Source organism: Convolutriloba macropyga, chromosome 3, assembly GCF_964194025.1.
Source record: "Convolutriloba macropyga chromosome 3, txConMacr16.3, whole genome shotgun sequence".
Classification (NCBI taxonomy): Eukaryota; Metazoa; Xenacoelomorpha; order Acoela; family Convolutidae; genus Convolutriloba; species Convolutriloba macropyga.
In genome coordinates this window covers 48,275,941-48,302,766 of record NC_134470.1, presented here as the reverse complement: position 1 = coordinate 48,302,766, position 26,826 = coordinate 48,275,941, and the positions used below count along the sequence as shown (strand labels likewise).

At 35.4% G+C, this 26,826-nt stretch overlaps 1 protein-coding gene across 7 annotated transcripts in view; it reads left to right on the top strand.

Annotated features, from left to right (window-relative positions):
* Positions 1 to 26,082, top strand: part of LOC142337106 (lysosomal thioesterase PPT2-B-like) — a 31,410-nt gene extending 5,328 nt beyond the window's left edge. For all 7 annotated transcript variants that reach the window (XM_075386197.1, XM_075386194.1, XM_075386196.1 and 4 more), the window contains 4 exons: positions 4,409 to 4,552; positions 5,039 to 5,229; positions 12,041 to 12,295; positions 25,752 to 26,082. In XM_075386197.1, the coding sequence (XP_075242312.1) occupies positions 4,409 to 4,552; positions 5,039 to 5,229; positions 12,041 to 12,295; positions 25,752 to 25,949 (788 nt within the window). In that variant the 3' untranslated portion in view covers positions 25,950 to 26,082. The remainder of the gene's footprint in view (positions 1 to 4,408; positions 4,553 to 5,038; positions 5,230 to 12,040; positions 12,296 to 25,751) is intronic.
* Positions 26,083 to 26,826: the final 744 nt, after the last annotated feature.

The window sequence follows — 26,826 nt, the reverse complement described above, 5'->3', positions numbered from 1 at the left end:
CGAAGTTTGTAGCAATTACATTAGTCCTGTCGGTCTTTTATGCAATTTTTCGCTTGACCAATTTTTCGTCTAACGCTTTTGACTTTTCGTCTTTAAAAACGGGATAAAAAATGTAGCGCCCAGCGGGCATTAAGAGCTCTCAGAGCCTTTCAGCTCGGTTTCAGCTGAAACTGTTTTGCAGACTTATACTTATACTTATGGTGTGAAGGGCGGTTCTTAGAGGTTGAAGACACCCCCATTGTTGACCCCCCCTATTGCCCCCAACAACCCCCCCAACGCGTTAATGTCCCCCAGCCCAGTGATGCCCCCAATCAACCCCCGGTGACCCCCTCCCCCGTGACTAGCTACTGACGAACAACCGCTTGCTAAAAACGCAAACTTTAACTATTTTGTAATTTTTTCAAGCTTTTTGTAAATTTTTGACATTTTTTGATTTTTTATTAGACCTAGGTGTCAAAGAATCTCCCCTATGGTTCTATAATAGGTTAAAGCATTGTTTCTAGCTGTAATGGAATGGTTTCAACATATTAACATCACGAATTTTAGCAATTTATTGACAAAACGTGCAATTTTTTCAAATTTTTTGACATTTTTTTTCTTATTCAGGTCTTTCCAGACCCAGGGCCAGGAAACATCCTAAGGAAACATAAAAAAGTTACTGACAAATTTTTAAAGGCCATGGACTAAATAGTTTTTCGATTTTTTATTAGTACAAGTTTTAGCAATTTTAAGATAAAACTAGCTTTTTTTGAAGTTTTTTTAAAATTTTTTTTGGTTTTTTAGAAATTTTTCAGCCTCAAGAGCCAAGGACACCACTCTAGGGTTTGAAAATAAGTTACTGAAAAATTTCTAGATTGAATGAAATGTCTTGCAAGATTTTAACATCACGATTTTTAGCATATTTTTGATATATTTTGTCATTAATTTTTCAATTTTTTTACATTTATAGTCATTATTCAGAACTCAAGGGTCGGAAAATCCCAGTTAAGGTTTTGATAATAAAGTACTGGAAATTTTTCTTTGTCATGCATTAATTTTCAACTTTTTAATATTACAAGTTTTACCTTTTTTGTACAACTTACAAGTTTTTTAAATATTGTCAATTTTTAGGTTTCTCTAGCCTCAAGGCCCACGGAATTTCTTCAAGGGTTTGATAATATATTACTGCATAGTTTATAGATGTAAGGCAATGTTCTTCAAGATTTTAATATCACTAAAATAAGCAATATTTTAAAATAATTGCACTTTTTCATGTTTTTGAATTCCTTCCGGCAACAGAGGCCCTGGGACTTCCTCCAAAGTTTGATAATAAGCCGTTGCATAGATTTTAAAGTTAATGGGATAGTGATTATCATTTTTTTACTCCAATTTTGTAATTTTTGGATAAATTTAAACTTTCGAATTTTCGGAAAATTTTTATGTTCCAAATGTATGGACCTTTATGAGCCTGTGAAACTACTTCAGGCTTGAAACAGGGATTCCGGATAGTCTCATGAGACAATGAATGTTTCTTAAGATATGAATGTCTTGAATTTTAGCAAGATTTTGTTAAAATTTGAAAATTTTTTCAATATTTTTTGTCTTTTTCTGAGTTTAACGACCATTACTGGCCAATAATAGTTTTCAAGTCTCGCAGATGGGTTACTTGCAAGAACTTTTGAGACAAAAAAGGGTTTTGATATTTTTTGGGAAATGATTTTTTTTTAATTTTGCTTTTTTCAGTTATTTTCTATATGGTTTATTTATTAACAAGGTTAAAGAACTAACAGTGTCGAAATCAATCAAGGAAGACATTCCTGTCTCTTTCTCTCTCTTTCGGTTAGGGTTTCTTTCCTTCTCGTTCTCGTTCACGTTTTATCTCTCACTCTCACACTCTCTCTCTCTCTCTCTTTGTTGATGTCGCACTTCAGCGGCTGTTATGTAGCGTAATGTCATCATCTCTGATCCTCATTATCAATGATTTATATTTGAATTATTTTTTATCATGAAGGATGATCTAACAGGCACTTTTTAGGAAACTATTGTTAATTGCTCTCAAAAGCAAATTGTAGCAAACATATTAATCCTGTTTGACTTTTATGCAATTTTTCGCTTGGCCGTTTTCGTTTGACCCTTTTGACTTTCGTCTTCAGAAACGGGATAATAAGGTAGTGCCCTGAGGTCACTAAGCCGTGGCTAGCTGTTGACGAAGCCAACCGCTCGCCGGTTGTTTGAGAGCAATTTGCCCGACGTTATTCGGTTATGTTATTAAATTCTTCCGCATTTCTGGCGTGTTTTTATAATTCATAAGGCACAGTTTTAGCGTTTGACTTATCTTACTCGATGTTTCAACTGAATGGTTTTGAAATTCCTTCACTCATAGATTAACAGTCATAAAATTATAGTGCATTTCGCTATCAAAATTCATCAGATCGGTTGCTAGCTGACATTAGCATGAATCTTAATAAATTTGAGCTCATTAGCAGAATCAAGTTTATGTTATGAATCTAATTGAAACTGGGCACCAAAAAACCACAGACCAAAATAGAAGTAAATTTTTGGCAGTTAAAAAATTCTGTCATTTTTTATCTCTCGCTTTTTCTGCCTCAATCCCGATATCCGTCAAGCTGGTCAACGGTGACTATTTTCCAACCCAGTTCAATTTTTTTGGTTTGATGCGAACCATTGACAAATAACATTCACACTTATGAACAGATATGCGTCAACTTATCTCCTATACCTATGGACAGATTTTTCAAACTTCTACTGAGACAACTTCCAGACATGTTGAAGGTTTTCCAGGTTGTAGTCGAAACTTCTCTACTCCCAATTAAAAAAACTCCAGTTAGGAACATTCCTTCGTAGTCATTCCGGACCATTGAGATTAATTTGATTTTTTGCTCCCAAACGAAATTTGAAGCAATTATTGCGGTTAGTCGTTTTGTTATGCAAAATTTTTAACTTGGTTGTTTCTGTTCAAGATGTTTTCTTCGATCGTTTCAGAGATTCGAATATTCTTAAAAAACGGGACGAACTGGTAGCCGGGATGACAAAAAATTTTAATCATAGAACTTTTATATTTTTGTGCATAGACTTCATACATTCAAAAAGTCATAACAAATTGGTAGGACTACAACTTTCTCATATATGAAAGTTTTATGACAAAAACTTTTTCATAAATGAAAGTTTTATGACAAAAATTTTTTCATAAATGAAAGTTTCAAGACTAAAAGTTTTTCAGAAACAGAAATTTTATCTTTACAATTTTCCATAATATGGAAGTTCTATGGTTACTAATTCTCCATAACAACAGAAACGAGGCATTTAAAGAGTCTTGGTTTTTTGGTGAGTCCTCTGGGGCTTCTTAAACTACAAGGGAAAACAGTTTTGAAAACAGCATTACGGTAAAATTGGCTGTTAACAAGCACTAAAATATGTTTTTGCTTTGTAAAGTTTTATGACGACGACTTTTCCATAAAATAATGCGAAAAATGTCACTTAAGCTGAAATTTAAGTTGACTCTAGAATAAACAATTTTCGAAGCATTTGGCAATTGTGATCTGTATATCTTGGGTTCCAAAAAATTTTAGTATGAAATTCTATGACTACAACTTTTCCATAAATACAATATCTCTGAAAAGTAATTTCTTCAATTTTTTTGGTACTAACTTTGTGCTTAACTAACACGCTATTTGTGCTTTGCTTTAGCCCTTTTCATTATTTCTCTAAAAATTTGATAATTTACAACTTTAATTTGATAAAAGTTCTATGATTACGACTTTTTATAGACGACATAATATGAAGTTGTAATTTTATAACTTTTTCAATTATGAGGTAAGCCCGAGAAAGCTCAAGGAATCAAGTTGATGTGCTGTTCTTATAGAGTTTTATTAGTCTTTATGTGTGCGGTTCAGCTAAGCTACTGAGGAACGCTTGAAGATGCAGAAATTCATAGTGCAGAGCGCTTTTTACTATTTATGGATGCTCGGTACTTTTTTACCCAAATACCCTTGCTTTTCTGCCCATTGAGGCAAACCTCCTTTTCTTAAGCTAAAGAAACGAATGCCAACGCCTCGCCTGTAATTGGAGAGCAATTACTCCAACTGTCCAACTGTAGTCGGATTTTTTAATAACTTCGAGAGAAAACACATTGCGTTTCAAATGGTCTGTTTGATTGCGTTTTTTTAAAAAGAAAATGTCTCTGTTGGTCACTATCACGCTTCAAGATAAAATTTGTCAGCGTGTGTGGACTACAATTACATTGGACAAAACTATTTCACATTTGTCGGAAATTTTGAATTATCCGTCACACTTTTGAACAAGCATAGACAACCGTGACATGATTTTGTAGTTGCAATCTACGCTCATTGTTACAATTGTTCATGCAATCCAATGTTTTAAACATTCAGCAATGTTTATGTTTTTGCAGCTGGAACATTTGGCGAGACAGTGCAAGGAGTGCTAGCTTTGATGTTGGGTATTGAGAGAGCTGAGAGTCTAATGAAGAACTTGAATGGATCCACGGGATTCCTCGACACTATTTGCAGTGACAAAATCACAATTGACATCAAAAGTAAGTTTATGACAGTTTAAAGAATTTTGGTTATTCTTTGCCTAATATTCAAAAAATCAAGTTAATGAACTGATACCCTGTTTTCATATTCATATTTTCATATTCTTATACCCTTTCGCATTCATATTTTTTTAAAGACATTACCAAAGAGCGAGAATAAACATCGTTAAAGAGTTAAATTTGCGTTCAGAGGAGTGATGATTTTATTATTATCAGATCGTTATTAGGGTATATACAATTTTTTCCCATCAAGATTGTTTTGTTTGATGATGTTTTGATTTTACTTTCGTTTTTCTTGTTTCTGTTCGTTGCACATTTTTTGCAACCTGTTGCAAAAGCGAACAGAAAAAAATGGTTCAATTAGTTTTACATGAAATTGATAATCGCTCGTGGTTGTTGATAATTGTGTAGACAGGTAAGTTTTTAACCTAACGACTCTCATTTTAATTTATCAGTTAACTCCTGCTGAAAGAAAAAATTTTTTAGTCACCGGAATGGACAATAGCATCAAATTAGACCATTCGAGTGCCATGCTGTCTCTTTGCTCCTATTGGAGGAATCCAATGACATGGGGTCAAACTTCATCATCCAATGAGAAGGCATCTTTGCTGAGAATTATGAGCAATGATGTGGCAGATCCCGATCAGACAATAAAGGACAATTTTGTCAAACTGAAGGTTAGTTAGGAGCTGTTGGGCTGACAGACCAAAGAGAGACCATTTTTGGAACACCGTCAAAAACAACAATAACCAATTTTTTGTGTGACTCTTTTGACTTTTTGTCCTCGAACACGGGATAAACAGATAGCAGAGTGCAATAAGGGCTCTAAGAGCCTTTCGTATTGCTAGACTCATGATGTGAACGGCGGTTTTTAGAGTGTGATCCCCCATACTTCAACCTCACACATTTCACGCCCACACACTTCAACCCCCACGCCCACACACCACACACTTCAACCCTCCCCCCCCCCCCCACACACACACACACACACACGCACGCACACACACACACACACACACACACACAGCAGCTTCCCCCCTATCCAATTCCCGCCGAATTAATTTGCAAATTTGGCTAGAGTAGATTGTTATCAGTTCGTTAGTATTGTTCTCAAACTAAAACTCTTCGCAAGTTACTCTATCATGTTTTTCGACGTACACAAAATGCGACAGCAGCTTTAATATTTCATCAGAGACTCCAAATGTTCTGAAAACGCATGGAATCTCTTGCTTTAGTTTTAGTTTAACTTTGTAAGAAGTTTTTAATTCGTTGTCAGTCATATTTGTTTAGAGAATAGTTTCCTTAAAAACATATTACCTGTCTGAAGAACTTAGTGACTAAAATTGTTGTCTTTACAAGAAAGACTCACGGCAAGACTTTTTTACCTCCACACCTCATTTGACTTTTGCCCAACCCGAATTCTGCTATCCTTGTTTTAGTCAAAACACACTCTAGTGCAACATTTTATGCCAGTAAACAAAGTCCAGAGCATAATTCTGGGTCAAACTAATAGCCGGCGTGACAAATTTTTCCACATGGCCAGAAAAGTTAACCGAAAGCCCGTTAAATGTTTTTTTTTGCGCAGAAAGGTTTTTTCATGGCACTGTTTGGTGGAGCATGGTTTTTTCGAGCTTGTGTTAGGTTGTTTCAAAGAACGAAAGAAGAACTTACCTGACGAACTTTGTCAATAAGTAATGCCACAAAACTAAACTCAATTCTAATTCAGTCTTGGCGCTATCATTATCTTATTGACCTATCAATCATATGTCAGAAGTAAATTTTCCCACCAACGGAAACCTGATTCTAACATCCACCGACCTCCAACTAATGAACTCGATTGTACCTAGGCCATATATGATTCTCATGAAATGTTGATGAAAATAGAAAAAAAAACCTCCGGGATTTAGAACGATAATCTATTCGCACGTCAATCAAGTAAAACATTTTTTAGCTAATCTAAATTTTCTCTGTATATTTCCACAACGATAAGTACTATAAATACGAGCTATTTTTTGTATAATTTCAGTTCCAATTTTAAATTAAAATTCAATTTATTGAATTCTTTGACCCGTGTTTTCGACCACGACAATTGTGTCCAGACCAGCTACAGAAAGACAAATTTTTGATATAAAGAATGCAAAATTAGCTACTGCGTGGACTATTTCCTTTGCGGCGAAATGTCGCGCAGAGAAGAAAGAGGACAAGATCAACACCGATGGTACTGTACAGGACTTACAGGTATTCAATCTCTTTCTTAGTATGTGCGGGCGTCATTCAATTCTTAAACTTAGGAGACTAATTAGTCCTAGGAATTTGATAGACTTTTCGTATAAAGACGTCAGATTGGCGATTCAAAATTAAATTTCTCATAAAGAGAGAGTAGTAACGGTAGAAAGGGCTAACTCTCTGTCCGCAATACATGGTGTAGATGAGTCAGACGACGATTTCTTGGCGCGTCCTAGAGAGGAAGCACGCAATTGTGACTTCAAAAAACTCAAAACAGCAGCGAAACATGACATGAAGAGGAGTTGGTAAGTTTATCTCAGGTTTGAGGAAGCCTGAAGCAAAACTTAGACTACTAGACGGTATTAAAGCAACCCCAGCAATCTCGGTTACTGAAATGACTGAGAGTTTACAGTTCAGAAGTCAAGCAATGGCTTTTGCAAGTTCTTCATCAGGTAAAAGGCTTTTACTGTGAAGAAAGAAGATGAGCTCAACTTCAAAAAGACCATTCAACAACCAAATGAAAAATGCAGGAACCTGTGCACTAGGTGTGGAGGTAAGCCAAATTCTATTCGATCTTGTCCAGCGCTAAGTAAAAAAAGCAACATCTTGGAAAAAGTGGGACACTTCTCAAAAATGTGTAGAACCAAACCCAACCAAGTTCAGGTAAGTACAGAAAAACAAAAAATCTTTAGCGAAGAAAATATTTCTTCAGAGCAAGCATCTCCACAATTGGAGATGGTAATGTTTTATACTAAAAAACAAAACCTTAAGCATGTCTGCGACAGTAAATATATCTCAATAAATAACTGCAAAGTAAAAATGCAGTTATACGCAGGTGCAGATAGCACAGCGATATCGCCAATTATATGGACTGAGCTTAGTAAACCTCAGTTGGATGATAAGATGAGATATCTCGAAGCTTATGATGGTCATCAATTAATGCTTCTGGGAACACTAACTTGTGACGTTGAGTGGACGAAAACAACTAGCAGTTGTGCAGTCTGATAAAGAACTTGACCTACTTGGTAGAGACTTTCTACCCAAGCACGGTGTGAAAAACGTCACAACCGAGCAGCTACCTTCTAAGAAGGGCTACAAAGCTCATGTGGAGTTGATACCTAGATCACAGCCAATGTTCTGCAAAGCCAGAAAAAACGTCTACCTCTTCAAGAGAAGCTGAAACAGATGATCGTATATGGCATTCTCGAACTGGTACAGCCAGTGGGAGTCAGCCATGCATCTCCAGTGGTGTGGCATAGAAAGAAGAGTGGAGAATTTAGACTTTGCGTGGACTTGAAAGTGCATATCAATGGCAACGTCATGGATGAGGACTACCCAAAACCAGACTTGGAGACGATCTTCCACAACCTACATGGGGCCTCATACTTTGGCAAAATTGACCTCTCAGATGCCTGATACCAAATTGAACTTGACGAAGAGGCAAAAAATATATGCACAATCAACACATCTCAGGGACTCTTCAAGATCTGCCGACTACCTCATGGATTGAAGAACTTGTATTCAATCTTCCAGAATTGCATCAAAGGAATCAAAGGTGTTGTGATATTTCACTTTGGAACTAAGTTTTATTCTTTGGAACTACCAGGGAGCAGTTTGACAAGATAATACTTGCAGTCAAGAGTCGACAACTTGAGAAAAACTTTACTATTAATCAGAAAAATTCTCCAAACTCAAAATCGGTCGATAGTGATGGTTTTTTGGGGATACTGCAATTCAAAGGAGGGAAAAGCACCAGTTCCCAAATATGTTGAAAAATCAAAAAAATGCGAAGCACCAACTAACAACACACAAATCGAATCCTTTAGTGGGCTAGCTAATTTTTACGGAGAATCTTTCCTGATTTTGAAACAAAAATGCGACCCTTAAATAACAGGAAAAATAACAATTTCTCATAGGGAAAAATGCAACAAAAAACTTTTGAGGACATAAAAAACCAGTTAAGTGCTAAACCACTTGTACAGCTATATACTTTACAAAAAGAAGCAACAGTTACTACTGACGCCTCTGAAAACGCCTTTGGCGGTGTTCTTTCGCAAGAAGGACATCCAGTCATATTTGTATCAAGAAAAGTGACTCCAGTCGAGCAAAACTACAAGAACAAAGAGCAGGAGGCACTGGCAATGGTGTTAGAGGTTACAGTATTGAAGCAATTTCTTCTTGGAAGACGATTTACCCTGCAAATGGACCACAAACCACTCAAATATCTCTTTGACCAGACGATGAGATACCGAAGACAGCATCAGCTGGAATCAGAAGATAGGCAATAGTTCTTATGGGCTGCGGCTATGAGTTGAAGTACACATCAGGATAGCAGATACCTCACGCAGATGCTTTGAGCAGAATGGATTTTGACGAAGGGGGATCCGGAAACGATCGAGTGTGTGTCGCAATCAATAACATCTACTTCGCCCAGAGTGATTTGGTGACCCAAGCAGAAATCAAAACTGAACTTGGAACAAACAGACTCTTTCAGGACATAATGAAACGAATCAAATGCGGCATTGAAACAATGTTCAGACGCGGAAAAAGGATTCAAACAACAGAAAGATGCACTGTCTACACACTGGAATCATCTTCAGACTTGTTGTTCCTTTCATTCCACTCAAACTACGACACTTGGTTTTGGAAAAATTGCATGAGACACAGCCTGGAAAGAATTCAAGTGAGGCATCAGTTCAAATGATAGCGTTGAGGTCTGGCATTACCCTAGACGTTGAACATTTTGTTAGTAAATGTAAGAATTATCAAATGAACAGGCTTAGCGTGGGAAAAACGGTCTCTACGTGACCAGAAGCCGACGTTTGGGAACGGCTCCACTTGGACTGGGGTTATGTTAAGGACCAAGGCAATATCTTATTAATTGTTGACGCGGTTTCTGGCTGGATAGAACATCAGAAACCATTAAAGAAAATATCTTAGTCAAATCTTTGCAAGATTCAGATTACCAAAAACTTTATTATCTGATAGTGGTACTGAATTTGCAACTGGTGACCTTAAACAGTGGTGTGAATCACTGGGATTTAGGAAAATGGAATCACCCGTCTATCATCCAAGAGCTAATGGACTAGCTGAAAGGGCGGTTCAGACAGTGAAGCTGGTACTTCAAGCGTAGAGTCCCAACCTTAATGTGTCTTTTGGAGCATTCCTGCAAAGGGCACTGATGATTCATCGTAACACCTCAAAAATGCGGCGCAAAACTCCAGTTGAGCTCCTGTTGGGACGCAGAGTGAGAAAACTAGCAATGGCAGATTTCGACGTGTGCAAACCCAATGAGAAGACAAAGACAGTTCCTGCTACCTTCATCATCGGGTAGGGCTTGAATACATCTTTCATACAGCCCGAAAACTCAACCCGGACTATTCTGGTGAGCGAAAACCAAATTGTGAGACTAGATTAGGACAATGCGAAAACTGAACCAGCAGTGGAGGAGACTATATCTGATTCAGGACCACAACTTCAGAACACAGATGGGAAACCTTCGCTAAAAGATGAAGCTTCTGCAGCCACATCATCTGCAGAGCATCAACAAACTGAAACACCAGATCCTTCACGAACATCAACAAGAAACAATTAAACAGCCGGACAGATTTTGAGAACTAATACCCACAAACTTGCTTAAAAAAAGGAGGATGTTATGGTTTATTAAAGTTTCAAAGATTAAAAGAAGAATTTACCTGACGAACGTTGTTTATAAGTATTGCCACAAAACTAAACTCAATTCTAATTCAGTCGTGGCGCTATCATTATCTTATTGACCTATCAATCAAATGTCAGAAGTGAATTCTCCCACCAACAGAAACCTAATTCTAACATCCACCGACCTCCAACTAATGAACTCGATTGTACCTAGACCATATATGATTCTCATGAAATGTTGATGAAAATAGAAAATAACCTCCGTGACTCGGAACCAAAATCTATTCGCACGTCAATCATGTAAAATATTTTTAGCTAATCTAAATTTTCTCTGTATATTTTCACATAGATCTTCTTCTTCTTGAAGTGCCGTGTCAAAAGACTTTGGCAACCGTTAATGTCCTGCTTCTGACTCTGTTCATTACATCAGCGACGCTTTGAGAATTGGTCCATCGCATTATCTGATCCAGAAACTGTGTCGGGCGTCTACCACGTTTCCTTTTGCCGTCGATTTTGCACGTTGTCACAACCTGCTCAATACCTTGTTTGCGCATGATATGTCCGAAGAACGATGTTTGTCTTTGCATCACTTTCGCAAGCAGGTTCCTCGAACCAATAGTGCTTTTCACAATTTCCTCGTTCGACTTCTTTTCCTTCCCGCTTATCTTCTGCATTCGTCTCAGAAACCACATTTCAGCTGCTTCCAGTTTCTTTATGTCTGATTTCATTAGAATCCAGTTTTCACATCCATACATCATTATTGGTATGACATAACAATTCAGAATTCTGTAGCTCAGTTTGAACGGCATCTTTAAGTTCGAAAGGATGCTTCTCATTTCTGTAAACGCAGTCTTCGCCTCTGCGATCCGACATTTGATATCTGTGGAGCAGCTCCCATCAGATGTTATCCAGCTGCCAAGATATTTGAACTTCTCGACTTGTTTAAGCGTTACTCCGTTCAACATTATTTCTGCCTTTTCTTTGTCCCAGTTGTTCATTATCATTACTTCTGTCTTCGCCGTGTTGATCTTCATACCGAATTTTTCACTTCGCTCATATATTACGTTTAACAGGTTTTGTAGGTTTTCCTGTGAGCCCGCGATCAGTCCAGTGTCGTCGGCGAATCGGATGTTGTTTATATTGTGTCTTCCCATATTTACACCTGGTTCGTCGTCAGAGTGTCTCATAATCATCTCCGTGTATAGTGAGAAAAGATCGGGTGAAGCTATACAACCTTGTCTAACACCTCGTTTCAGGTCTGTATAATCAGACAACTCGTTGTTAACACGAACATTTGCCTGTTGTCTGAAGTACAAGCTTTGTAGCACTCGGATATCTTTGTCTGCAAAATCAAAATCGTTTAGAATTTCGAATAAGATGTTATGTTCGACTCGATCAAACGCTTTTGTGTAATCAATAAAACAACAAAAAATCTTCTTTTGCATTTCTTTTGCATTTCACATAGATAAGTACTATAAATACGGGCTAATTTTTGTATATTTTTAGTTCCAATTTAAATTAAAATTCAACTTATTGAATTCTTTGACCCGTGTTATCGACCACGACACTTCTGAATTTATATTACTTATAATAATTTTCTTTTAGAAACTAGTACTAGTTGGTGGTCCCCATGATGGTATGATCAACCCCTGGCAGTCCACTCAATTTGGATACTTCCCTAATGGTAACATGGAATCGGTGCTGCCCATGCGAGAAACAAACTGGTATAAAAATGACAATTTTGGTCTCAAAACTCTGGACGAAAGAGGGGCAATTTTCATGTGTGAATACATGATAAATCACACTGTAGTTCCTCGGGATCGGACGACCTATGAGCAATGTATTCGACCATACTTGAATGTCAGTATTTGACTTGAGTTTTTTAGTATGATTATTTAACAGGTGGAGGGCGTATTGATTAAGTTTTATATCAATTAGCAATAAAAAAAATTACAATCTAATATTGCAAGCGGATACTAGAAAAAAGAATTGATTGGATTGCGATTGTGAATAAGATTCTTCAAAGTTTTTGGGAGATTTCAACGAAATGTATTCTCTAGTCAGAAAACATTTGTTCAACAAACATATCGAGGTATTTAGGCTTTTCCCGCTGCGTCGAGTTCCCACTCCGAAATAACTATTAACTAGACCTTCTCAGACCAAAACTATAAAGTGATCAGATGGTGATAGCATGTGATAAGACTTCGTGCGAGTAAAGCCATCTTATATGATTAGACGGCCCCAGAAGAACATGACTTCTGCTAATTCTCAACTCAGATTTTTGCCCACTAAAGTGCTAGGCTAGCCTATACATAGTCCTGCGTTACGAATAGCGCCCCTAAAAACAATGTAGACCATTTATGAACTTAAATCTGTCAACAAAACGTATCTTAATACATGTAAAAAGGGCCATGAAGTGTGGGATATGGCGATACTTCAACCATTATGCAAATTGGTTTATATTCTTCACTAGTTGAGAAGACCGAACAAAAACGAATCAAGAAATGTTCGGTATGTTCGGTTTTCTACGTAAGAAATGGTTGGCTTCAGTTCAGTTTCAAATGTAAGAAAGCTTCGGTATGTTCGGTTTTGCAAGATTCGGTATGTTCGGTCTGGAACTTAAGAAGATGCGGTATGTTAGGTTCAGCCAGAGTTGGTATTTTTGGTTAATAGATGTAAAAAAACGTTTGCTGTTTTTGGTTTCATAACTGAAAAATGGTCGGTATGTTTGGTTGACAACGCAGGAAACTTTTAGTATGTTGTTAATGAAAATTAATATACAAGCGTCTTGATGTGAAAAATGTCCCATTATTAAATGTTTTGAAAACACGTGTTGAGCTTTTCTTGAAAATTTGTAATGTTTTGTCAACAATGTAGCTTCTCCTCAACAATTTTTCCTCCATCAGCAATTCGGAATGCTTTCAGAGTACTAGAGACAAAATGAATTTGAACAGGAAACCAAGTTTCTCTATTCTTGAAATATCTGTTCTGCTCATTGTTCATTGGGACTTTAATTGGTTGTTTCAATTGGGACTTGTTTTAGTAGTCAAGTTGTCCCTCAGTTTTTTAGTTTTGTTTTACTGACTTTGTCATCATTTGAGCTATATTTTATGTTGTTACATTTTGTAGCCAATTTTCACCAATTTTTTTCAATAGAGTCAATTAGGAAAAGACGGTCAGGCCTATTGAAAGGCAGCACCGGGGTTAACTTCTTGTCTGTCTAGTCTGTTTGGGGCCAGAAAACTATTTTGCTATAGTTGTTTGTTTCTAACTCTGCCGTAGCTGGTCCCCAGCCCGGATGACAAAGGAGGAGGGAACCACCGCCAGAAAAAACAGGAAAAGCTCAAAATTTTTTTAAATTAACGTGAGATAATTTTCCGACAGTATTTTACATTACCATCATAGTTCTAAAACCGACTGATAGGATCCTCGATACCGATGCTTTCTTACTTTTGAAAAACGACAATACCGAATCTCCCTTGCATTTTAAAATGACGATATCGGTGCTTTCTTACGTTTAAAAAACGACGATACGGATGCTTTCTTACGTTTGAAAACGACAATACCGATGCTTTCTTACGTTTAAAAATCGACGATACCGAATCTCCATTGCGATGAAAAAACGACGATAACGAATCTGTCTTACGTCTAAAAACGACGATACCGAGTCCTTATGTTTAATGCCGAACAAAAACGACGATACCGACGAAAAAATTGTTAGGGATTTCGTCGTTTCTGGCCAGAAAAAAAACGAAGATACCGACGCTTTCTTACGTTTTCTAACCAAAAATGTCTCAACTAGGGTGAAACGAATTGGATTATTATAATTTATACCCGTTATAGTAAATTATAAATTACATAGTTGATATTGTATTTCACAATGCTTTTCTCTTAAAATTTAAAGAAAATTAGCGCAATTTTAATTCAAATGTATCGATTGGGGCACTGCTGGCTCGTAAAATGTGACCATTTCATATACTTCTATGCGCTTGGCATTCTCAATTGTTTAATCAACTACCACTTCCGTCTGAGACTTAAACTTTGGCCATATTAACGATAGATTAAAAACGGATTGAGGCGTTCAAAAACACTTAGTTTCATTACTGTTTTGTGGGCAAAGGAAGTGGACAAGTCTATAAAAAAATTGGATACAGCGCACTACATTGGCTCAATGAGCGGGAAAAGCTTAAAGAAATTTGTTTACAGTAATAAGCAAACTGCGGTCAAAACCACAATTCTACAAAATTTTCAGTTTAATTAAATTTGAAAAATATGAGAATTGAGCAAAATGGGTAAATATGATAGTTTTCTTAAAGAGAAACAAAAACAAGTAGAGCTGGCAAAACTCGGTCGTCAAAATTCTCAAATCGCTTCTTTGGGAGCAAATAATTTTCTTAAAATAATATTCGAAAATTTGCAGCAGAAACCACATTTACTTTACTCGAATCCTGCAGGTGTTTAATATGAACGGTTTGCAGTTATGCACACAATTTAATTTAATTCAAATGAAAACATGAGAGATACTTATTTTTTAGTTTTCAAGTTAGTTCTTCAAATTCAGGTAATCGTTGTCTGACCTCAGTTAGCTCGTTTCAATAGTTATATAGACTGTATGTTCATAGAAAACAAGCCCTAGAATGCATAACCGATTAATGGCTGCTTTTTCGGAACTATAACAAAATTTACGAAAAACAATAGTTGCTTAGATGTGTCGAGCTGAAAAAAAATTGCAACATTTTTATTTTCTATATATTAGTCCGCTAATTTTCAACTCTAGTTTTTGATCATCACAATCTGTTGTTTCTCAGTTAAGTATTTTCTGTCTCTCACGTTTTGTTTTCTTTTGGCTAGTAATTGGTCTGTTGTTCCTCTCGCTTGTTTTTTTAATCACTACTACCATCAAAAAGTAGTACCTACTTATCTACTTCTGTATTATACTGTCTCAATTAATAGCCGCCGTCAGCCTCTCAACGGCTATTATTTAGGTGCTCTCGCGTTAAAAATCCAAAAATTAGATTGTAGTGGCGCTCTGTCATTTAACGACTCGCAGAGGAGTATTGGTGGAGCGTCTCTTTTACCACTCGAAGAGGGGCTATGATTTGCTAAGTGAGCGTGCAAAAAACAGCAGACAGCAAAATAACTTCGAAAAGTTGTTTTGATGATCGGAGAAAATTGAGCGGAGGAAATGTTCAGCGCAGAAAATTGCGCAAATTTTTTAAAAATGTTTTAACAAATATTTTTTAATAGCCGCGTCCTCAATTCTAGGCGGCTATTATAGCGCTCCTAACTTTTTTTTTACTTTGTCTAACAGATTTTTGTTTCATCTCACCGTGACTTCCTGGAATTGACTTTTTCAATGACTTACCTCACTCAAATGACTTCTGAGCTCACTTATGAAACTTTAAATTTTATGAAAATTTACTTATTAAAGGTCAATAGTGTGCATCTAAGTGGTGCCAAACATACGCCCTAATTCTTGAATATTAGAGTCTTGAGTTTTTGATTTCGAATATTAATTTTGGGATCTTTTCCGTTGTGCCCCCCCCCCCCCCAAATATTGTACGTGCATCTGGGGGTGCAAATAATATGCGCCCACTAAGCTCAGGGGTCTCAAACGGAAAAGATCCTAATTTTGAAAAGCCCTATTAGGGCTTTCTCCTTATAGAGCTTATGTGTCTCATAAAAATGACAGTCCAAAGCTAACCCAAAAACTCTAGTGGTCTATTAAAGGACTGGTGGTCGATCTGTTTATTTTATTTCTAAAGTTGTTTCAATTCATGTAACGCCACAACCGTCTATCGCGGCTATTTTCCGGCAATCTGGCGGCTATGTTAATTCATGAACGGCTTTTTCAATCTGTTTTTTGTATAAAAGGTCAATATAAGCTCAAGTTCCAGTTTTTATATTGTTTTGATAGATCGTTTTGACAATTTCTGAAATTTAAAGATAGTATTTATGTTTATTTGAAGGATTTCTTAAAAATTTTTGTTCGCAGGCTTTTTTTGCGACTTTTGGCCTCTTTTTGGGTTTTGTTGCTTTGACTTGTAACTGAAAGTGCGCCTAAACACGTTGGCAGCTTTTAATACAGATTTTATACACTACTGGTTCTTAGTCATTAAGCATTTTTTTTTTTTAGTTTTTACTAGAAAGATAAAAATTGTGACAATTTTTCTTTTATTCTTAAGGTTTTCTTCCGTTCCATTTTTTGTCTCAATTGTTTAGAATAATGCTTTCTGTTGGTATCTGTACTGGTGAAAAATGAAAACAAAACTGAATTTCCGTAATTTGGTTGGATTAATTTACTTTTAGCTAATATATGTCGTTTTTTTCCATTTAAGGCAGTTGCGTGGTCTTCTTCGATGCTTTTTGCCACCAGAAAATTTTTTATTTGCAAGACTGGTTTTCGGCCAAAACGTCTGCTGGTCGCTTCTGGATTGTTTTCGGTAATGCTTTTTTTGATCGAAATTTTTCTGCAGATAATATTTTGAGCTATTTCTGCTATTTTGCCCTGTTGAAAGTTTTTCAGCATTTGATACACAATTTGTCTATTTTAAAAACAACTACTGAGGTTGTTCTTTGCTGAAATTAGTTGTATTTGGTGGTCTTTTAATCTGATTGATATTTAATTTGTGTTCTTTTTGTTTGAAGCAAATCGAGTTAATTTGACCAAATTTTGCAATATTTTTCTGTAACTTATTTGCCTAATTGTTCTGATGTATTACTTTTTGCTGTATTTTTTCTTGATCAGTTCTGATATAAATGCTTTTTGATACTGTGAAGTGATACTTGAAGGCTTGTTGGAATGTTGCGTTTTAGTGTTTTGTAAAGATTTTTGTTACAATTTCAGAGAGGAATTGGATTTTGTCAATTATGTCCTTCATCATCTCTCTTGTTTTTCCTTGGTTTTTACTTCACGAACTCATTTTGTTATAATACTCCTCAATTGGTAATAATCTTTGTGTCAAACAAATTTTACAGAAGGTCTTCTGTCATAACTTTTTTGGAGTCTTAAATAAAAATAGGTTTTTATCAGATGATATATCAGTTTTTGTCGGTTACCTTTTTTCTTTTTTAGTATCTTTTTTTTTCCAAAAATCATCCGCACAAGTTTTTAAGACGTGCTTCGGGTCAGTGCGAATCTTCAACGGTCTACTTCGAGTCGTTTCAAGAATTCTTCTGGATGTGATTTTTTTATATGATGGTTTCGCATTTTTTTTCCTTTACATTGTTTTTGCAAAACAGAAATTGCCCAGTTCATATTAGGCTTCAATAGCAGTTGGTAACTAATTTTGGTAGTCATTCAAGCGCTAAGAGGGCTGAAGTTGCTGTGAATGCCTATTTTCAAGGTTAAAAAGTCATTTATACGACTTTTTTATTCTTAAATTTGTACAATAATGTAAATTAATAGCCGCCATCGGCCTCTCAACGGCTATTATTTAGGCTTTCTCCTTTTTCTTAGCTCGCTTTATTTTTGGATCACGTTTTTTGTTTTACATAAGTCGCCATTTTCACGCCTGTCTTCTGTCTTACTCACTCTCTGTTTCAACTGAATGGATTTTAAATTCTTTCACTCATTGAATTACCTAATGTATTGAATACTGTCAAAGTCAGAAAAGCAAAAGCGAAAAATCAAAAAAAAAATAGGATAAGCATACAAAACCCGGTCATTAGGTCATAGTGCATTAAGTTATCAAAATTCATTAAAACTATTGCTAGCTGGCAAAAATATTATGCTCAATAGAGATCAGTTTAAAAGCTGAAATAATTGTAATTTTTAGAATGTAACCGAATATGCAGAAATTTAGGGACTTAAAGATGGAGACGACGGAAAACGGCACAAAAGACGGACGTTTTGTAGAGATTTTGACATCGGGAATATTGGCAATTTTTTGGATATACAACTTCTTTCCTTTTTTTGACAATTTACGTCATACTCCGGCGTTAGAACAAATTTGCTAGTAATTTTTCAATAAGTTGCTTCATAATGTCTAGAAGCCGAGAAAAAGTTTGCAAGGTATGAATTCTATGATTTTTTTAACTTTTCATTAACATTTGCAATTTTTATCAACATCTTGAGAATTTATGAACATTTTTCAATCTTTGGGGGCCAATAAAGTTTCTACGTGTTTCAATAATTTAGGTTAGCAGTTTGTTAACTTTTTTTTCAAATCTTTTAGAACTTCTTGCTTAGCTCAGCGCTCGCTTTTCAATGTCTTTGCACACTTTTTTGAGGTTTTGCTTGCTTTTTTAAAGCTTACGGACGATTTATTGCCTAAATTTAGTGGAATAGTATTAATTTCGTGACCATCAGCGTAACAATGGAGCATTATTTTTATCAATTGCTATTTTTTTTCAAGTTTTTTATTCTTCTAGTGTTTCTTTCTGTTTGGCGCCTACATGTGTGCCGTCTTTTCTCTGCTGTCCTGCAATTTATTTGTTCTTTAGAGTCCAGTAAGGCAAAATGGTTCGAAGTCATAATGTATACCTATTTAGACAAAATTGCGAAAAAATAATTTTTAGTCGAAAAAAAAACAATTTTCGGAAAGTTTTGTTGCGTCATTTTTATTTATTCTGAGCTCAAGTTGTTAAAAACTTTCTATGTCATCGTTTGTACGTAAATAAAATTGAAGACTGCTTTTCTTCTTTTGAAGATGCTGTTACCAAGATCATTCGTTTTTCTAATTTCTATTTTTTATACTACTTGTTATGCAAGTCTTTGATTGCCTCTTAAATGCCAAGTAGTTCTTGTTTTTTTTTAAGTTTTCTGCTTCTCCGCAGGTTTTAACTAAGACCGTGATATTTAACACGCTTACCCTAACAGCATATTTACTTAGAGTGCTAAAATTTTAATTGTGTTTTTCTCTATTTTTTTGAAACTACATTACAGTGTTTTCGCTGATATTATTTAATTGGTCGGATGGTCAGGAACAGTAGTTTTAAGTTTTTCATTCATTTCATCGGATTTGTTCTGCTTTTTTATTTTTTCGCTTTAGCTTTTTAACCCATTTTACAAATGTCACAATTTTCACGTCTGACCCGTGACTAACCTCACTCACTCTTTCAACTGAATGAATTTTAAATTCTTTTACTCCTTGAATTCCGCAATGTAGTGAACACGATCGTAGTCAGAAGGGGTAAAATCAAAAGAGACGTGTTAAAGAAATAGAGCCCGAGTATTAAGTCATAGTGAATTAGGTTATCAAAGTTCAGGAGTGTAATTGCTAGCTGACGCTGGTATTAAATTTAATAGTTTTCAGTGTAGAAGCTAATTTATGTATAGTTTCAGAATTTAACTGAAACTACACCATAATAAACACTATTTACATTTTTAGAAAAAAATTACGTCAATCTTTTTTATTTTCTTTTTCTCTTTCAATCCCATCCCAATGTGTGCCAATCGCTTCAACGGCAGTGTGTGTCAACGGTGGCTATTGTTTGGAAAATTTTGGCTATGTTGATGTGTTAAAGCCGGTGACTATTTACAAAACTTTCAGATTTCTGTGATTAGCTGAGGTCTTCATCTTCGTGTTCGTTTTTTAAAAGTATTTACAAAACTGCTGGGAAGCTTTAATTCGTCCCACGCACTGCGACAACTATTTCAGTTCAATTTCTTTGTTTGTGCACTAGAAATTCAGACTTATTTTGTTTGGCACAGTGTAGCTAATAACATTACTCTAGAAGCTAGATACATCAATCACGTTTTACACTCACATAGAGTTGTTTTTACTGCCGGTTTTTAAAAACAAAATGTAACAAAAATTAACAAAATGTAAATCTTTAACCGCAAAGTTTTGTTTACGAAATATTGAACAAAAAGGTTATGAATAAGCCTTATATACTTGGTGACTCTTTTTTTGTATTTTTTTTGTACATTTTTCAACTGCAAAGATTGATAGTGCATCTTTTTTTAAAAAGAGAATCATGAATTCCTAAGCATCCGCAGAATTACCTATTTGCCTCAATCATAATAAAAAATAGTTCTCTTTGTACTTTCCTTCTCAATTCCTGACATAATAAAATTTAACGTCGCTAAACAATTTCCACTCTATTTTTTATGCTATTAAGATCACTAGTTATGACAGGTTTGTTAATCTATCCAGACAGTTTTACAAAATCACGCAAATTATATCATAGTTTTTGTACTTTTTTCTCTCCAGCTTGAAACTTTAAGTTTTAACTTGCAAGATTTTGTCATTTTCCCAGTTCATGAGTTAAATTTACTTAATTTTTAATAAAACTATCCTATGGCTTTTAAAAATTAACCAAATATTAAATTAAACTCCGCAGTTTTAGACAAAAAAAATTGAAAATTTTGACGAGAATTAGACAAGGCCTTGTTCTAAAAAAATTTGGAGTACCTAATTATGAATACTAATTTGCGCTCAACAAAATTCATTTGTTTTTTCTGACCAAAATGAGCTCCAATTCTGCGTATAATACGAACATCATGAAATAATTGTCTTTAATTGTATCCAAGAGCAGAAAAGCTTTCATCATGCGAGGACGTAGAAAAACCACTGCTGTTACTTATTATTTTTGCACGAAAACATCTAATTGCTAAAATATAAAATATAATATTGCAATAAAACTATGTACACCATCGAATAAATTTCTTGCTCAACTCCCGTTTGTCGTTGCTTTTGTTCCAACAGATTTATAAACGTTGTTTGGTTGTTTATTTTTGTTGTAATAAAACTTGATTAGCAACGTTATAAGGTATCCAATTGTTTTTGTCTTGCTCACTCTGCATCACGAAAAAGTTTTATAACTTTTTCGTAACTTTCATTGCTGGTTCAACTATGTATGAACGCAATGAGATATATACTCTTCCTTTTCAGGTTCTTTCCAGAAATATAAAGATCTCTGAGTTTTGACTGAAAACACTGAGCAAAAAAAATTTTCAGTTAACTACAGCATTAGTGGATTATTGAGTTACCATTTGTTCTAATTAGTTCTAATGATTCGGCAGTGAAGATCTATGACGTTTGAGTCTGTAGTCATGTGTCGGTCGATTTCTTCGAGAAAAAAGAAATCTAATCGCATAAAATAATCAATGTCTTTAATTGTTCTCGAAAAAAGTTTGTAGGATATTAGTTCTGTGGTCTTATTTATGCAATTTTTCTCTCGACCGAGTTTTTCTATGCCCAATTGACTTTTGTCCTCAAAAACAGGATATACAAGTTGCGCTCGGAGACTATTAAGTTCTTTTAGAGCCTTACGCTTTACTATACTCTAAGAATGCCATTCACCAAAACTGATTTGAGGAGACAATTTGATGGTATGAAGGACGGTTCTTAATCTTAAAAAGTGACCCCCTCAGTCACCCGAAGCCAAGCGCTTGCCGGTTGTTTGAGAGCAATTCGCCCGACGTTAGTCGGTTTTATTTTTATGTATGAGTAATGTCTTTGGTTTTCTCGGAGACTCATATCATGCAAAATTTGTGTGATTGTTTTGCAATCTTTAGATTGAATCTGAAGATTCTTTAAGAATTAGAATTTGATCACATCTTGTTAAAACGGAATGCATTTTTATTACGCAATTTGTTGGAAATGTGATTATATAACATAAACTGCACCTATAACGTATCTGGACAATTAATTTCCTCAATTTTAGACAAAAGAAGCCTACATGGTTTCTGTGCAATTACCGAGAAAAAGTATTTCTCGGAGGCCTTGTGCAACCACCGATAAAAAATTTCGGCCTTGAAGACGAAACACAACTCATCAGCCAGCAATTTTCTCCTTCACTTCGTGACGTAATAGAACTCAACGTTGCTAAACAATTTACAATCTTTTTCATGCTATTAAGATTACTAGTTGTGACAGGGTTATTAATTTAACCAGATAGTTTGACAAAATCAGAAATATTATTTCATAGATTTTGCAATTTTTCCTCTCTAGGTTGAAACATTAAATTTTATCTTGTAAGATTCTCGCCCTATATACAACATATGAGTTAAATTCATTTAATTTTTAATACAATTATCCTATCACTTTTAAAAACTGACAAACATTAATGTAAATTCCGCTGTTTTAGAGAAAAAATTTGGAAAATTTGACTAGAACTAGACATTGCCTGATTCCCATAAAACTTGGAGTATACCAATTTGAGATCAACAACATTCATTGTTTTCTTCTGAGCAAAATGAGCTCCATTCTGCGTGTAATACGAACATCATGAAATACTTGTCTTCAATTGCATTCAAGAGCAAAAAAGATTTTTACATGATAGGATATAGAAAAACCACTGCTGTCACTAATTGTTTTTGCACAAAAACAACAAATTTCTAACAATTAAAAATATATTATTGCAATAAAACTATGTAAACCGTCCAAATTGTCTCTTCCTCAACTCCCGTTTGGTGTTGTTTTTGTTCCGACAGATTTATAAACGTTGTTTGTTTGTTTATTTTTGTAGTAACAAAACTTGACTAGCAAGGTTAAAAGGTAGCCAATTGTTTTTTGACTTGCTCAAGTTTCATCACGCAAAAGTTTTAGATCTCTCTCGAAACTTTCATTGTTGCTTCAATTATGTATGAATGCAATGAGATATAAAAACTTCCTTTTGAGGTTGTTTCCAGAAAGACAAAATGTCTCCGAATTTTAACTGAACACACTGAGCAAAAAAATTTTAGGTTAAATTTTTATTAATGGTTCATCGAGTTACCATTGGTTCTAATTCGTTCTAATGATTTGGTAGTGAAGATTTGTGACTCCTTGAGTCTGGTGTCATTTGTCTGTCGATTGCTTCGAGAAAAAAGAAATCTTGTGGTCTTATTATTGCAATTTTTCTCTCGACCGATTTTTGCCTGGCCAACTTAATTTTTTGTCCTCAAAAACGGGAACTACAGGATGCGCTCGGAAGCCATTAAGTTCTTTTAATGCCTTACGCCTTGCTATGCTCTAAGAATGCAATTTACCAGAACTGTTTTGAGGAGACAATTTTATGGTGTGAAGAGCGGTTCTTAATCTTAAAAGTTTGACCCCCTCGTTCAACTGAAACCAATTGCTTGCCGGTCGTTTGAGAGCAATTCGTCTAACGTTATTCGGTTATGTTTTTTTCTCGGAGACTCATATCATGCAAAATTTGTGCTGTTATTTTGCAAGCTTTAAAATGAATCTGAAGATTTTTTAAGAATTAGAATTTGATTATCACTTGTTCAAGCGAAAAGGTAACCAATTGTAAAACTTTAAAAGCAAAGTCTTGTTTACGATATACTGAACAAAAAGGTGATGAATAAGCCTTATATACTTGGTGACTCTTTTTTTGTTTTTTTTGTATATTTTTCAACTGCAAAGATTGATAGTGCATCTTTTTTTAAAAAGGAAATCATGAAGTCCTAAGCATCCGCAGAAATATCTATTAGCCTCAATCATGATAAAAAAATAGTACTCTTTTTACTGCGTCTGTAACCTGTATTTCAATTCCATTTCCACATGAAGTCTTTTGCATTTTTTTGAAAGCATTGAGAAACTCTTTTGGATCAAACCAGCAGCTTTCTCCATCAAATCCTAACAAAATAAAATTTAACGTCGCTAAACAATTTCCACTTTTTTTATGCTATTAAGATCACTAGTTATGACAGGTTTGTTAATCCATCCAGACAGTTTTACAAAATCACGCAAATTATTTCATAGTTTTTGTACTTTTTTCTCTCCAGCTTGAAACATTAGGTTTTACCTTGCAAGATTTTGTCATTTTCCAAGTTCATGAGTTAAATTTACTTAATTTTTAATAAAACTATCCTATCACTTTTAATAATTAACCAAACATTAGATTCAATTCCGCGGTTTTAGAGAAAAAAATTTGGAAACTTTGACGAGAATTAGACAAGGCCTGGTTCTCAAAAAGTTTGGAGTACCTAATTATGAATACTAATTTGCGCTCAACAAAATTCATTTACTTTTTCTGACCAAAATGAGCTCCAATTCTGCGTATAATACGAACATCATGAAATAATTGTCTTTAATTGTATCGAAGAGCAGAAAAACTTTTATCATGGTAGGAATTAAAAAAAACCACTGCTGTCACTAATTGTTTTTGCACAAAAATATCTAATTGCTAACAAACAAAAGTATAATATTGCAATAGAACTATGTACACCGTCGAAAAGGTCTCTTGCTCAACTCCCGTTTGCCGTTTCTTGTCTTCCAACAGATTTATAAACGTTGTTCTGTTATTTATTTTTGTTGTAATAAAACTTGATTAGCAAAGTAATAAGGTAGTCTATTGTTTTTTTATTGCTCACGGTGAATCACGCAAAAGTTGCAAAAGTTTTATAACTTTTGCGAAACATTCATTGCTGGTTCAAATATGTATTGAAGCAATGAGATAAAAAAAAACTTCCTTATCAGGTTGTTTTCAGAAAGATAAAGATCTCTCTTGAATGAACACGCTGAGGAAAGTTATTTTTAGGTTAACTACAGCATGAATAAATCCTTGAGTTACCACTGGTTCTAATTTGTTCTAATGATTCGGTAGTGAAGATCGGTGACATTTGATTCTGTAGTCATGTGTCTGTCAATTTCTTCGACAAAAGAGAAATCTTTTCGCAGAAAATAATAAATGTCTTTAATTGCTCTCGAACAAAGTTTGTAGCATATGGGTCCTGTGGTCTTATTTATGCAATTTTTCTCTCGACCGAGTTTCGCCTGACCGACTTGACTTTTCGTCCTCAAAAACTGGATATACAGGTTGCACTCGGAGGCCATTAAGTTCTCTTAAAGCCTTACGCCTTGCTATACTCTAAGAATGCGATTTACCGAAACTGTTTTGAGGAGACAATTTCATGGTGTGAAGAGCGGTTCTTAAAACCCGCTCAGTCAACTAAAACCATTTGCTTGCCGGTCGTTTGAGAGCAATTCGTCCAACGTTAGTCGGTTATGTTTTTTCTCGGTGACTCATGTCATGCAAAATTTGTGCTGTTATTTTGCAAGCTTTAAATTGAATTTGACCCAGGTTGAGGTGCCATCCGGAACTGACCTCTGATCAGACGATTCTCATCCGGAACTGACCTCTGATCAGACCATTCCCATCCGAAAGTGACCCCTGATCAGACTATTCCCATCCGGAACCAAAACCCAGACCCTGTAATTATGGTCTGGGAACACACCGTGTGCGTTGAACTTCGGATGATCAGAGGTCACTTCCGGATGGCACCTCAACCTGGGGAATATTCTTTAAGAATTAGAATTTTATCATCAATTGTTCAAGCGAAACTCATTCTTTTTATGCAATTTAAGGGAAATGTAATAATATATCTTAATATAAACTGTATCTATAACGTATCTGGCCAATTCATTTTGTTCATTTTTAGATTAAAGAAGCCTACATGGAAGTCGTTGTGCAATTACCGAGAAAGAACTTTGGCTTTGAAGATGAAACACAAAGCATTGTTATGTTTTTGACGACAATGGTTCAAATTATGGCATTTTTTCTGGTATTAATGATTATCAAAGCTTATAAAACAGGCAAAAGACCCATAAAATTCAGGCGGACTTCATTTGTATACTGAACAATTGAAACTCAACTTCTAAAAGTCTACTGAAATAGCTTAATTGAAGCATCGTATATTTTATAGCTGATTGATATATCCTACATATGATCATTACGAACCGTTGCTATGTTAGAATTGGCACATTTAAAAAATGATAGATTTACACACGAATATGACTTAATTGTCTTAATCCCCATACCGATTGGACTTTCCTTTCGTCCCACACGCTAGAAACATTCTCATTCCCCCATTTTCGGTGAAAAACCTCTAAAGTGATGAAAATCAGTGCGTAAGGCAAATAATTTTTGCACCACTATTACACATGTATTCATTGTTGTAATGAAACATATATTCTAGACTTTTGATGGCTCTTATTTGGTTGCTACTTCTTGTCAGATGTTTTCGGGAAAGAGTAACTCTCAGGTTTTCGGCGGTAAAGTAATCATCGGCAAAGTTATTGCTTTTCATGAGTTCACAAGGTCATTGGGAACATGCTCCAAGAAGAAGGGCAGGGGTTGAAGATCATCTTGATTGTCATTTGATCCGATGTCCTTGAACCTATATAAATGGAAATGAAAATGCTGTAAGGGTAATAACATCAAAGGGGGTGGATGAAGCTCATGTTGCCTAAGGCCGGAGCGAAAAATTTGAATTAAAAAAACTAAGGAGAAAAAACCCGTGCGAGGCCGGCGACCGGACGCACGACCGAGCCGTAAACCGCTTTAACTTTGGCAACTCGTATTTCACCGTCTCGTCCAGGGAATTTTACCAAAACTCTTCCAAGGGGCCAAGTTCCTCTCGGCGTCAAGTCTTTTTGTGCCCACACAACATCTCCAACTTTCAGAGGAGGCTGGTTGTTGTCTGTCGCTTTACGTCTCTTGAGTAATGTCGGCAG